General features: G+C 43.1%; 1 protein-coding gene across 1 annotated transcript in view; it reads right to left on the bottom strand.

Annotated features, from left to right (window-relative positions):
* Nucleotides 1–257: 257 nt before the first annotated feature.
* The window catches only part of MCF2 (MCF.2 cell line derived transforming sequence), a 487,909-nt gene continuing 472,842 nt past the window's right edge, over nucleotides 258–15,324 (bottom strand). The window contains exon 30 of the mRNA XM_073641251.1: nucleotides 258–283. Within this exon, the coding sequence (XP_073497352.1) occupies nucleotides 273–283 (11 nt within the window). The 3' untranslated portion in view covers nucleotides 258–272. The remainder of the gene's footprint in view (nucleotides 284–15,324) is intronic.

The raw sequence follows: 15,324 nt of genomic DNA, 5'->3' as shown, positions 1-15,324 counted from the left end.
AAAAGGAAAAAAGTCCTTAAGAAGCTACAAGGGTTAAAAAAAACACAGAATTGTGGTAGTTTAAATGTGACTACACTAAATCTAATTATTACAGCACCAGTCCAGGATTTATTTATTTTTTTTACCACTGGTGTGATATCACTAATCCATGTTACCTGCCCATAGTAATATACCTACCATCCACCGTAGTCTTCTGTTATCGGCGCCGCTCCGGTCATCTTCCGCTGGTTGTGACCTGCCAGATCGCTTCAGCATTTGCTGGAGGTCGCTTCTCAGTGTAAGTCTATGAGAAAAAAAGGAAAGGGGAAATCAGCTTCCAAAATAGCAAAATTTATTGAGATAAATCCACACAGTTAAATAATTTCCATATCATATAGTGGAATCTCACATAGAAAAAAAATATGTGCACAAGGGAGTCAACCCACCCGCTATGAGGCCCATTATTTTGGGCATAGGATCAGTATCAGAACGATTGAGTGAGTGGGTTGACTCCCCATTGCAGCCATTATCGCAAAGAATAGCCGGGTTTCTTAAGGACACAGGTGATGTTTTGGAACAACTTTCGGATATAATTTGGAAAAAAGATTTTTCATGGACTGCGTGTGATGCAGTTGCACTGTACACTTCCATTCCGCCTGAGATTGCAGTGGAAGCTCTTTCTTATCACTTGAAAAAATATAGTGATTATACAGAGGATTTATGTACATTCATCTTAAGGGTAGTTCATTTTCTTATGACATGTAATTATTTTTCTTTTGATGGTCAGTATTATCCAGAGGAGTGTCAATGGGGGCAAAGCCCTCCCCCTCATTGGCTAATTTAGTTATGACTTATTGGGAGGAGTATTATCTCTACAGTGCTGACAACCCATTCGTGGAGCACTTGGTCTGGTATGGCAGATACATCGACGATCTGCTCTTTGTATGGTCGGGCGATGTGTCTGCCATACCAGACTTTGTGCAGTATCTTGATGTCAATCATTGCAATCTGACATTTACATACAAATCTGAGATTTCCATCATTTCATTTCTTGATCTTAATTTACAGGGGATTCCAGATCAGCACATACTGACTAGTACATATTGTAAACCACAATCTGGGAACACCATTTTACATGCAAATAGTAGTCATTCATCCCATACAATCAAAGTGATACCTGTGGGTGAATTTACACGAATTGCAAGAAACTGCAATGATGATAGTAACTTATCCTCTGAACTCACACACTCATTGTCCAAATTGTCCGAAAGGGGCTATCCAAAATGGACATTAAATTGAGCTAAGCACATAATTGAGAACAAGCGACATTGGGATCCTGAACCACACTGTACTCAGAATTCTGAAAATAAATCTTAACAGATTGGTCCTGTCGCTGCAATTTAGTCCTCAGTTCAATACTATCAAATCAATATTCTTTAAACATATATCTATTTTATATGAGGATGCAGCTTTATCTAAAATCTTGCAATCTAATTGTTCTGTTGTAGCCAGAAGAGGTACCACTATAGGTAATATTGCATCACCTTCTCTTTTCTCTTCTGATAGAAAATGTAGCACCTGGCTAAATTGTTCTGGTTTTTATATCTGCGGCCAAAATAGATGCCGTACTTGTAGATATATATCAGCCACCAAGGAATTTCAAAATCATAATCACACAGAAACTTTTAAAATTAAGGACTATATAAATTGTAATAGCTCTAATGTAGTCTATATAATCTTATGTAGAATATGTGATCTCATGTATGTCGGATGCACAACCAGAAAACTTAAAGTCCGTATCTCAGAGCATTTAACTGACATATCTTCTCTTTCTAGTGCTAATGGTAATATTTCACATGCTTCTAGACATTTTATTGAACACCATCAGAGATCCTCAAGTTCCTTGCAGGTGACTGGCATTGAAAGAGTTAAACATGCATACCGAGGAGGGGATTCCAGACGCAGTCTACTCACCAGGGAGGTGTTCTGGATTTATAACCTTGGATCCCACTTCCCAGATGGTCTCAATGCACGCCGTGAAATCATGTTTCAGTATTGAACTTACATTTTGGCCCTGCTAATTGATTTTATATGTTCTATGTAATGCATGTCGTTAAATTTTATCTTTCTTTGTATATTGGTTTTATATATATTTCTATCTCATGTGATTGGCTCACACTAATTATGCATTTTCAGACGTACTCCCATGTGACCTGGTTTATTGATCCTATTGAATTGATTGTTATTGGGTATAATACTATTGTATGTCAGATGCATGTTAGCTTTGACAAAGAACACAGGACTGTGTTCGAAACGCGTTGCAAATTTTTTTTCTATGTGAGATTCCCCAATATGATATGGAAATTTTTTAACTGTGTGAATTTATCTCAATAAATTTTGCAATTTTGGAAGCTGGTTTCCCCTTTCCCTTCTTTCTATTCAAACACATGAGGCCACACGTATCCATTCTTCCCTGCACCCAGAGCCTACAGCAATCAGGTGAGCTGATTATTTTTTCATTTTCTTTGTGTTAAGCCCCCGTCTCACATAGCGATATCGCTAGCGATATCGCTGCTGAGTCACGGTTTTGGTGACTCACCAGCGACCTCACCAGCGATGTCACTGTGTGTGACACTTTGCAACGATCAGGCCCCTGCTGTGAGGTCGCTGATCGTTGCAAAGTGTCCTGGACCATTTTTTGGTCGTTGGCCTCCCGCTGGCCAGCACACATCGCTGTGTGTGACCAGCGGGACCAACGATCTGGCTGGTAACTATGGTAAACATCGGGTTACTAGGGGCACGCGCGCACTTAGTAACCCGCTGTTTACCATGGATACCACTCTGCTACGGTGCACGGAGACTTCCGCGCACCGTAGCAGAGTGGTATCCATGGTAAACAGCGGGTTACTAGGGGCACACGCGCACTTAGTAACCCGATGTTTACCATAGTTACCAGCCTGCTCCTGCTTGCAGCAGGCTGGTAACGGGAGCAGGACATCGTGGAACGATTCTTTCCACAATATCGCTGCTCCCCTGATCGCTGGTGAGCCTGCCTGTTTGACAGCTCACCAGCGATGTATTAGCGATGCAGCAACGATCCCTGACAGGTCGTATCGTTGTCGGGATCGCTGCTGCATCGCTTAGTGTGACGGGGCCCTAAGTCTACGAGAGCCAGTACAAGGCCAGAACGAGTTTATAGACTTACACTGAGGGCTTGAGACTGTTATCTCTGACTTCCGGTCAGTCACAAAATGGCAGTGCGGGACCGGAATGGTGCCAATAAGAGCAAAGAATGGCGACTGGTAAGTATATTACTGGGTGCAGAAAGCATGTATTGGTGACACCATTTCAGCAGTGAAATTTAAAAAAAGAAATAAACGCCAAAGTGGTTCTTTAATAAAAATTGTTTTTATTTTTCTAAACTAGTAAATCATAAAAACGCTATATGAATTTGGTATCGCAATAACAGTAAAAACCTGCTAAATAAATGTAATAAGTTCCACAATTTGGATGTGTTCTAAAAAATGTTCCTGTGCTGAGATAATCTTATAAATGTGCCCCTGCTGTGTACTGTGTAATTGTTGTTTGGAGGAACATGGTTTTATCATACCACATCTCCTGGGCAGGGGCGGACACAAAAGAGTATACAGACAGGACAGCATGGGATCACAGCTGATTCTTTTTGTGAGGTAAAGCATTTCACTACCTGTTTTTAAGCAATATTTTACTTCAAAGAAAGAATCATTTATGATCCTGTGCTGTCCTGTCTGTATACTCTTTTCCTTCCCCCCTACCCAGGAAATGAGGTATGATCAGACCATGGTCCAGAATGGTGAGACAGAGTAGGAACGCATTTATAAGATTATCTCAGCACAGGAACATTTTATTTAAACACATCCAATTGTGGAAATTATTATTATTCCAAGATCTATTGATTAAAATCAACTTTTGTTTGTGGGAAAACCTCTTTAACTTTTTTTTTTGGCATTTATTTGTTAGATTTTCATTTTTTTCATTGCTTATTCATACTTACCTTGAATTTATTGGATTCAATACATATAACATTATGAACAAATTTGAAACTTATCTTAGAAAACAGTTCCTACTGGTGTTAATAATACACAAAATTTCCCTTCATATTAAATAAGTGAAAAATAGATCTCAGGTCTTTACTTCATCTGGTGCTGATAGATAGATTCTTATTTGTGCGCTGGAAAATAGGATAAATGCTAAAAGGTGATCCACAATAATGATGATCCGCTGAATAAGATTAAAAGCAAAATATCTATTTCTACATACAAAATGGCATAGGTAAAACAGCATATAAAATTTCAGCAGCCTGACTCGAGTTTCACCTTTTGGCTTTTTCTGGGCTTATATTGACTGTATTATATGTAATATTGTTCAGATGTGCTTTGTGGATGTAGATTTACTTAGCTTTGCACTTGTATAGTCTCCAACCTGAAGAAGGATTACTGTAGCCTTGAAATGTGTAATATTTGGAGACTTGAAGAAAAAATTCCTACACTATAACCTCGCTTAATCACTGAGTATCACTTAATCAGTGAGTATCAGCACTTGGAGAGCAAGATATTGGCTGTCATTTATTCCTACACTTATTCCTTTAGTAATAGATATACATGAAAATGATTTTTTTGAACTGAGCAGCCCATATTTAAGTTGATCGTACTTTTTTTCCAAACTTTGATAATCAACAGAAAATGTTATTTGTATAATTCTTTGGAAGCCTTTATAGACACGCATCATGCTTCTATGGAGTCTCATACATCATATCAAGATATACATAGTATAAAGAGAGCAATTACAAGTCAAAAGAGCCGTCTTAGGCTGGGTGCCCACGTAGCATTTTTCAAGCGTTTATGCTGCGGAATTTCCGCAGCGTAAACGCTTGTGAAACGCTAGGTAATCCGCACCCCATGGTCCCCAAGGGGATTCCGCATGTTCTATGCACATGCTGCGGATTTTTCCGCAGCGTTTATGCTGCGTACAAAAATCCGCAGCATGTCATTTAATTTTGCGGAAGCGCAGCGGAACTCCCGCCATTGACTTGCATTAAGACGCATAGAAACCGCGACTGTACATTTGTACAAGCGGCTTCTATGCGTCTCTATGTGCGGATGGTACCCAGTTCTGGAGGAGAGGAGACTCTCATCCAGACCTGGGTACCATTGTACCTGTAAAAAAAGAATAAAATAACAAATAAAGTTTATACTCACCTGTCTGGCGTCTTCTCTCTGAATGCCGGCATCGCTGAAGGACCTGCGGCGACGTCACAGTCATGTGACCGCAGACCCTTCACCGCTCTGTCTCGCGATATGCCGGCAGCCGGGAACCAGACAGGAACGAGCACTGCAGCCACGCCGGGGCCTCGGGGGTGAGTATAGCTTTATTTGTTTTAATTTTTACGGTCACACTATATAAATCCATGCTGTTTGCATGGATTTATACAGTGTGACCTAGTTGTCAAGCACTTTCCAAGTGATGCTATCGCCTGGAAAGCGCTTGTCAATCTGCATGCGGAAACCCATGTGAATCCGCATGTGGATCCGCATGTATTCTGCAGGAAAACGCATGTACAATCTGCATGCGTTTTTTCTGCCAGGGAGATGCAGAAATGCTGCAGAAATTTTCTGCTTCATTTCTGCATCGTGGGCACATAGCCTTAAGGCTATGTGCCCACGTTGCATTTATGAAGCAGAAAATTTCTGCTGCATAAATGCAAGTCCTCTCCCGGAAAAACGCATGCGGAATTCCGCACGCGTTTATCGCGCATTTTTCGCGCGTTTATCACGCGTTTTCCACATGCGGAATTGCCTTGCGTTTTTTATGCATTGGACAAAGGCAATTCCGCTTGCGGAAACGCAAAATTAAATGACATGCTGCAGATTTTTGAACGCGGCATAAACACTGCGGAAAAATCCGCAGCATGTGCATAGAACTTGCGGAATCCCATTGGGGAACATGGGGTGCGGATATACATGCGTTTTTCAAGCGTTTACGCTGCGGAAATTCCGCAGCATATACGCTTGAAAAATGCTACGTGGGCACACAGCCTAAACCTTCAACTATGACCATGCTGTGAATCTCCTATTGCTCAATATGCATGACTCATATGTACCCAACCAAAATATTTCACGTGAAACTATTCATATAATAAGATGCCTTCGCTACAAGGTAAGTGATTCATCTTGTGCTGAGAGCATGGATTGCTCAGCAGTGTAGGCAGAAATTCCTTCGCTATTAAGAATTTTTCTTATGTCAGTTTTTGTCTCATGATTGCCCATTATTGTAATATGTAGCTTATATTTTCTTGACACATAATATTATACTGAGATTCTGTCATCATATGTGCATTCACATTCACTAATGATTTCCATTTTACCCAGTAATTTATTAGAGTCTGTCAAAAGAATTGACTTTTTCTTGTCACAGTAAGTTGTCTTTCAATGGAGATTGGTCAGTTCCCTTTCCCGTTGACATGGTGTTATCATTCGAGAGGAAAAAAAAAAAAAAAAAAAAATATATATATATATATATATATATATATATATATATATATATATATATATATATATATATAATGTTTAACCCCTTCATGATTCGACAATTTTCCATTTTTCTTTTTTGTTTTTTCCTCCCCTTCTTCCAAGAGCCTTAACTTTTTTATTTTTCTGTCCACATAGCCATGGGCTTGTTTTTTGCAAGACAAGTTGTAATGTTGAATGACTCCATTCATTTTATAATTTGAAACACTGGAAAAGTTTAAAAAAAATTAAATTCCAAGTGCGTTGAAATTGCAAAACAAGTGCAATTCCACAACTGTTTTTTTTAATTTACCATATTCAATACACGGTAAAACTGACCTGGCAATATTATTCTCCAGGTTAGTAAAATTAGGCAAATAACAAACATGTATTTATTTAAAAATTTGGAAATTTGTAAAAAAAAATGTTCTTGTGTCGCAATTTTCCGGCTGTGGCGGCTAAGAAAAACAATTCTGGTGTTTCGATTACTTCTCTCATTACGCCATTTACTGATTGGATTAATTTATTTTACATTTTGATAGATCAGACTTTTACGAATGCAGTGATATCAAATATGTGTATTTTTATTTTTTTTTTTTAAATGTTTTATTTTTATTGGGCCAAAACGAGGTGATTCGAACATTTGCATTTTTTTAGCACTGCAATGTATAGCAAAAATCACGGTCTCCTATGAACTCCAGGTACAGGCTGGTTTTAACAGGAGAATCATCATGATAAACAAAAATCTTCAGCAGACCCCCGGCTGTCATGACAACCCATCGTTGTCCTACGATCACTTCACGGGTGTGCCGATCGATGCGTGGAATGATGCACCCCTCCTACTGGCGCTTGTTAAATTCCGCTGTTAGAGAATCACACCAGCATTTCACAAGTTCCGCTCCACCGGCGGCTGTTAGAGGCAGATGATGGCTGAATAATTCAGCCATCATCTGTTTGGAAAGTTGTAGGCTTGGTGTGCGAGCCCGCATCAAACTCAGGGACCCAACATATGACGGAACTGTATGTCATATGTCGGGAAGGGGTTAAAAACAACCTGAGAGATTCCCCAGACCCCCCAAACAACCATTAGATTGTCCTAATTCATTATGTGAGTATATTTTGTTTTGAGGAGGGTTTGCTGTATACAATACATATACACTTGTAGGACCACCCGCATATTGCTCTTATTGTGTGGAATCGTGTTCATGACTTCCATATACTATTGGTTCGTTTAAGTTTTACTGATTAATAAAGATAGCATATTTGTGATACTTTCTGTCCAGACAGATAGATAGATACAGTGGTATGTAAAAGTTTGGGCACCCTTGGTCAAAATTATTGTTATTGTGAACAGCTAAGCAAGTTGAAGATGAAATGATCTCTAAAAGGCTTAAAGTTAAAGATGACACATTCCCTTTGTATTGTAGGCAAAAAATATATATATATATATATATATATATACATATATATATATATATATATATTCATCTTTACATTTTAAAAATTACAAAAAGGAAAAAAAGAAAATGGGCAAATGCAAAAGTTTGGGCACCCTGCATGGTTAGTACCTAGTAGCACCCCCTTTTGAAAGTATCACAACTCAAACGCTTTTTATAGTCAGATTAGAGCCTTTCAATTCTTGTTTGAGGGATTTTCATCCACTGTTTCTTGGAAAATTCTTCCAGTTTTGTGAGATTCCTGAGTCGTCTTGCATGCTCTGCTACTTTGAGGTCATGACACAGATTTTCAATTATGTTCAGATCAGGGGACTGTGAGGGCCATTGTAAAACCTTCAGCTTGTGCCTTTTGAGGTAGTCTATTGTGGATTTTGACGTGTCTTTAGGAGCATTATCCATTTGTAGAAGCCATCTTCTTTTTAATTTCAGCTTTTTTTACAGATGAAGTTATGTTTGCATCAAGAATTTGTTGAAATTTAATTGAATCCATTCTTCCCTCTACCCATGAAATGTTCCCCGTGTCATGGCTACAACACAACCCCAAAGAATGATTGATCCACCCTCATGCTTAATGGTTGGTGAGATGTTCCTTTCTTTAAATTCTATGTCCTTTTTTCTCCACACATACCTTTGGTCATTGTGACCAAAGGCTCTATTTTAATCTCATTGGTCCACAGGACTTGTTTCCAAAATGCATCAGGCTTCTTTAGATATTCTTTTGCATACTTCTGAAGCTGAATTTTATGATGTGGACATAGAAGAGGTTTTCTTCTGATGACTCTTCCATAAAGGCCATATTTGTGCAGGTGTCTCTGAACAGCAGAACAATGTACCACAACTCCAGAGTCTGCTAAATCTTTCTGAAGGTCTTTTTGGTGTTTTGCAGTCAAGCGGAGGTTCTGATTTGCCTCTCTAGCAATCCTACGAGCAGCTCTCACTGGAATTTTGCTTGGTCTTCCAGACCTTGTCTAGACCTCAACTGTTCCTGTTAACTGTCATTTCTTAATTACATTTCAAAGTGAGGAAAGGGCAACTTGAAAGCGCTTTGACATCTTCTTATAGCCTTCTCCTGCTTTGTGGGCCTTCACCATTTTCATTTTCAGAGTGAATAAGCCATAACCCTAACAGACTAATTAAGGTCTGAAACCTTGGTCAAAGTTATCTGAATGTAAAAAAATACAATATATTTTTTTCCTAAAATACAAAGGAAATCTTTAATTTTAAGCCTTTTAGAGATCAATTCATATTCAACTTGCTTAACTCTTCACAATAACAGCAATTTTGCCAAAACTTTTACATGCCACTATATGGTTCTGTTTTTTTATCAGTCATATTTTTATTTCAATTGTTTCCATATAACAATACAAATTAAACATAATATTCAAATTCGGGAAGAACAGAAGGAAAACATCAAATAATAGAAAACAATGCACAAATTAATAGTAAAAGGGAAAATTAAGGGCACAATAAAATGGGGGACAAAGTAATGAGGAAAACTAACTGTAGCATCGGCGTCTCTGCCCCCTGACAGGCAGAGACGCCGTCCCCCTTACCTCCTGTCCCAGCGTCTTCCTGCTCTCCTGCTGCTGCTGCCGGCGCGTGCAGCTTCCCGGGCACTGTGCTTAGAGCACGCGCTCCCTCCCTCTTAAAGGGGCCGCGCGCCATCCTAAGGAGCACCCGGCCAACGGCCGGAGGACTTCTCATATAAAAGGCACCTCCTCCAAAATGGAGGTGCCCGTGCAAGGTTGTAGCTCTGTGTTCTAACTCTGCTTCAGCCCTCTGGTCCCCCTGCTGGTCTGACTATCAGTCCAGTCCGCCAGCCTGACTATCAGTTCAGTCTGCCAGCCTGACTACCAGTCCAGTCCGCCAGCCTGACTACCAGTCCAGTCCGCCAGCCTGACTACCAGTCCGCCAGCCTGACTACCAGTCCAGTCCGCCAGCCTGACTACCTGTCTCCACCAGCCAAGTACACTCTCCAGCCCGACGGTCTGCCTACGGTCCAAACCCACCAATCTGTCTATGGGCCAGGCTTGCCTGCCTACCCGGAGAATGTACCAGTTACCTGCAGTGCCTACCAGCCAGCCTACCTGGAGACTCCTGCTAATTACCTGTGGTGTCTGCCAGTCCGTCTACCTGGATTACCCGTCAGCCTGCCTGCTGTGCTCATCTGCTGTACCGGTCAGTCCCTGCCTTCTGACCCGTGGGAGTTAGACTGCTCTCATACAAGGACTGGTCCAGAGTAGCACCTGGTCCCTCTGCTTGGTCCTTCCCTGGTTCATGGAGTCGATTGAGCCGCCGGGCGACCTTGGTCAGTCCGAGTTGATACCTAGTTACGCCCCTCTGGTCTCTCCTTGCACCGCAGCACAGAGGTTCCACCACCCGGATCCGTAACACTAACTACCAAAAGGTCCTGCTGAGAAACATAATGTATATACACTATGAAGCATGAAATGTTTAAAAAAAGGAAAGTAGAAGTACTATATAAGATTATATAGCTTTTTCGGCAGGAGAAAACATATCTTTAATGAATGTCCTTTTTTTTAATGCTTTAGATATAGTTCTGTTTTGCATTCTGTACTGTTCACCAAAATGTATGGATGTGTGGGGCACCCAAAATAAACTTCTCTGATGGATCCTGGACATCCAAGTGTAACAAACCATTAATGTGAACAGTACCCTTGTGGGTCCATACTAAACACACCTCATCCACAAGAAGGAAAAAAAACAATAACTCATTATTTGGCTTCATTGACTGTCCACTGATCATTATCAATGTAGGCTTGTCCATGTTGGATGCTGTGATCTTTCTGTAAAATTGCAAATTTCTGTTGAAACCATTGTCTGATGCAATTCACCATTGATGTCCAAGCTTGGACTGGCCCTTAGGGGAACAGGTAAATCTCCTGGTGGGCCACTGTGCAGGAATAAGCCACTTACTACCCAACATGAGCAATAATTTCCCCAATACATTTGATTCACTATGTACAGACAAAAGCAGCATCTCACTATTCATTCAACAAACTACCCAGTTTATTAATACATAAGAGCATTGCTAAGTTTATGAAAGACGGTAAGGTAATATTTGCATGCAGCTGAACAGTGAGCCCCCAGAGTCAATGTTACTGGCGGACTCTTGCCACCCCAGTCCAACTCTGTTGGTATATTTTTATTGAGAACTTATTATAGGTGTTGAAGATGAAGCTAGATTTCATATTTGTTCAATTTGTGCTGATATCATAATTCTGTATTAATGTATATTTAGGAGTTGCCTCTACCATTATCTCTGTATAACCGACTCCTATGTATATTAGCGGATAAGCTATACCGAGTTTGTTCCCTTTGTCATATGTTACTTTATTCTACAGACGGCCATAACAGAAAGATCTGCTTCTTGATAAATAATAAAACTATTGGGAGTCCAGATACTGTAGAAAAGTCTACACTACTTCACTTCATTTTGCCAATCATTTTAAAAAGGCTTGAGGTTTAGTATATAAAATAAGTATATAAAACTATATATATAGCTTCCTTTTATTACCAGTACTATAAGCCTCGCCTGGAGGCTGTGCATCGTACTGAAAACTGAACACGCTATAGTTCGGCTTCTTATTACCAAACCACAGAGGAGGTTATGAACTGCAGCCAATTACATCTTCTGTACAACCAGCCAGCTGAAATTTTACACAGTTGATCTCTATGGCCTTTCATAGTTATAATGTTATAATGAAAAAAGAAAAAATAATGCTTGTAGTATTTAGTTAGAGATTTTTTCATGGTCCATGTTATGATGCTTTGTTTTTTTCATTTTATCAGCTATACTGTAGTATTGAAGAAAAAGCCTTAACCCAAGTGATTTATATTTAGAAATGTACCAGCTATTGGCCCCACAGCTGACACTTGCTATCTCTGGATTCCGACATCATCTGAATAAAATTCATAGTGAAATACTGTATATTGCGTCTTCAATAACAGAGAACACGGTGGTGATGTTGACATGACATGACATGAAATGAGATTCTAGACATCATCAAGAAGTGAAGATGGCACTGGCTTTAAAGTCTACTTATTAGAGATGAGTGGACCTATCCTTGGGGGGCTTCTCCATAATGTCCTGCAGCTATGACATCTTACAGATTATCATACCTTGTTCAGTGGTTGTCAGTACCTGGGCCATCAGACATCATCAGTTTCCAGCAAAGCACGCTTTGGATACTAGATTCGTTTTCCATATCCAGCTCTTATGATCAGCAGGATCCTTTCTTTCTCTCTTGTGCAGTGTAATTGTGGCACCCCAGGAGTCCGGTTGCCACAGTGGCATTGCCTCCCTCACAAGGGGGTGATGCCATGCCTGGAAGCAAGCAGGGGTCCCCTAGTCAGGTATACTAACATGCAACACTTTCCTGGCTGCAGAACAGCAAGGGGGGCTCCTCCCCTTGACAACTAGGATCTGGAGGTGGTGTTAGTTAGAGTTAGTTGAGAGGAGTTGAAGTAAGGACGGCGAAGAGGAAAGACCTGGGGAGTGGAGCTGCACGGCAGCTCTCCCCAGAGAGGAGCGTAGAAGAACCGGACACCGGAGTCCGAGGTTGTGGGGCACTGAAGGCCCAGCAGCAGAAACCGGAGGGCAGGAAACTGCAGGTCTCCTGGCCCCATAAGATGCCCGGAGGCTCAGCAGCACCATAGGGTCCAGCACTGCCACGTGGGAGTGACACTCCAGGAAGGCCCGAGCTGCCTGCCATATTGGTGAGCACAAAGACGTTTGACTCAGGGACGAGGGCCACAGCACAGCTATAAGCAGCAGGGCCAAAGAGATTAGCACAAAGGGAAGGCCTAACACTTCACCTGGCGAGGTGGATTCCCAACTTGCTTCCAGGCCGCCCGGACCTCTACTACCAGCTAGTACCTGTGCCCCGGTCTGCCTAAGCACCGCCAGTAAAGATAAGAGGAAACCGCCATTAAGTTGTGGACTGGTCATTATCTGCGCCATCCCCTGCACTACACCGCACCAGCAACATCTATAACATCACCACTTCCTGCCCTGGAGCTAAGCTCTGCCTGTGGAGAGCTGAACCAACTCTGCTGCGTCATCATCAGCTCCAGGGGATCTGCACAGCAGCGGCGGCTCCATATAGCCGCATACCACAGGTGGCGTGACGAACATTATATAAAAACTCTATTCCCCTTTTCTTTATTCCCCTTTTATTGACCGCCCTGGGTCACGGACCAGGTCACCGCCACTGTGACACCCCCAGCACCGACCGGCCCGGCTACCGAGTACCCCACGGCCCAGGGGGCATGTCAACTTGGCGTCACGAACAGGATTCACGAAGCCCGGTATAACCGGGTACTGTGTGCCATAGACTTTACTGATTTGTGTTATCACGTCATTTGCCGTCCACCGAGGGGAAGCAAGAGGCCCCGATCCGGAACCGCTGGGTAAGCGATCCCTCTCGCCGGCAAAGCAGCATACTGGTACGTCAGCAGAAACCCCAGATCTGGCTGAGGTTCACTAAGGGGGAGGAAGATGCCCAACCTGGGAGAGGATTGAGCCACGGGCGCGGCCGCCGCCAATGTAATGCCGTTATAAATGCCATATATACCAGGGGCGGCGTGGCTGCCCCAGTACTCAGGGGAGTCGCACACCCTGACTGACTTTGAGGAGAGACTGCGCAGTTTGCTTAAAGTGTACCCCGTGTCTGAGGAGCAAAAATTCAGCATCCTCATAGGCCAGCTAATCGGTGCAGCCCAGAGAGAGGTGAAGTCCTGGCCGGGCAGGGACAAAGGCACTGTTAAGGAAATACTGGCCCGGTTGAAGGATACCTTTGACACCTGCACAGCAGCAGAAATTAAGATGAAGTTTTACGGGTACAAACAAAGGGTGCAGGACAGTGTACGGGACTAAGCTCTAAACCTGCAGGAGGCGCTGCGGGCCATTAAACAGGTAGACCCCGACAGTATGCGAGATGAGGACAGATTGCTAACTGAGCAGTTTATTGAGGGTCTCCTGTCCAGCGCTCACCGGACACAGCTGCGCATTATGGCTCTGCAAAACCCTGATCTGGACTTTAAGGACCGAGCCATCCGGGTGCTATGAGAACCAACCCCAGGTGGTGCTGCATCCCTCCGGTGCCCAGCTATCACATACCACCAGGAGGTGGCGTCCTTTTCCCCAGCACCTGTGGAGGCTGACGCGCAGACCCTAGATAATGACCCGTCTGCCGACCTACACCTTCAGGTCCAGGAGCTGACCAAAAGTATGGCTGCGTTAACCAAAACCGTGCAGGCCATGCAAGCGTTTCAAAAGGAAAAGATCCAGCTGGCTTCCTGTCCAGATGATGTCCTGCGGCGACGGCAGAGAAGAATTCCACCAACCAGATGGAGGAACAGCGATCGCTACGACCAGGACGGACAACCCATCTGCCGCCGCTGTCAAAAGGCGGAGCATTACGCAAGATTCTGTAATTTAAAACGAGCAACCCCTGGGGTAGAGGGCCAACCTCCAGGAGTAAGACGACCAGGCCCACAAAGCTGGAGAGACAAGTACGTGGGAGGACGACCGGTCCTACCTGTCGTGCTTGATGGCATCCCGATGAACGCATTGCTGGACACTGGGTCCCAAGTGACAACAATGCCATATATCCTTTATAAACAATACCGGACTGATTTAGACATAACCCGCCATCCAGTTTAACATCTTAGCATCTATGCCAGTGACCCGCCCCCTGGGCCGTGGGGCACTCAGAGCCGGGCAATAGAGAGACGATGGGGGTAGTAGTGGCAATCCGGTCCGTGGCTCAGGGTGGTCAGACCAGTGGCAGTCCTTTATAAATTTTAAGTAACGTCCGACTACGCCACCCGTGGATTGCGGTCAGTGCTAACCGCCGCTGCAGTGCAGACCTCTGGGGCAGATGTAAATGTGCAGCCCCGAATAGTACAACTCCCCACGGGAAGAGTAGGGCCCCAGGGCAGTGTATGATGGATGATGGAGGGGATGATTCCAACCGCGTTAGCCAGGAAACGGAGGCCTCTTAAACAGTTCAGGGTCTTTATTAGAACAGGTAAAACGACCCAGAAACAGGCCCGGCTAGGAGGGGGCCTGGATGTCTGAGAGCAAGTGGGAAGCTGGCCCTGGTCAAGGTGAGGGTGTTGGCCTACCGTGCTCTCTGTGCTCCTTCTGGCTATTTCCCTTCTGGTAATGTAACAGCCCACGTTCCTGAGCTCACCATGTCCTCTCGCCCGTATGGCTTGCAACTTGGGTCCCTTGCTACTCCCGGCCTGGTATGGCTCTGCTGGTCCTTTCTGCTGTGGCAGAGCCTCCGGGCTTCTTAGGCCAAGGAACATACAGT

This window comes from Phyllobates terribilis, unplaced genomic scaffold (genome assembly GCF_046119375.1).
Source record: "Phyllobates terribilis strain yellow unplaced genomic scaffold, ASM4611937v1 Scaffold_7__3_contigs__length_470593459, whole genome shotgun sequence".
Classification (NCBI taxonomy): domain Eukaryota; kingdom Metazoa; phylum Chordata; class Amphibia; order Anura; family Dendrobatidae; genus Phyllobates; species Phyllobates terribilis.
Note: the sequence above shows the minus strand (reverse complement) of the source record. Positions and strands in the feature narration are given on the sequence as shown.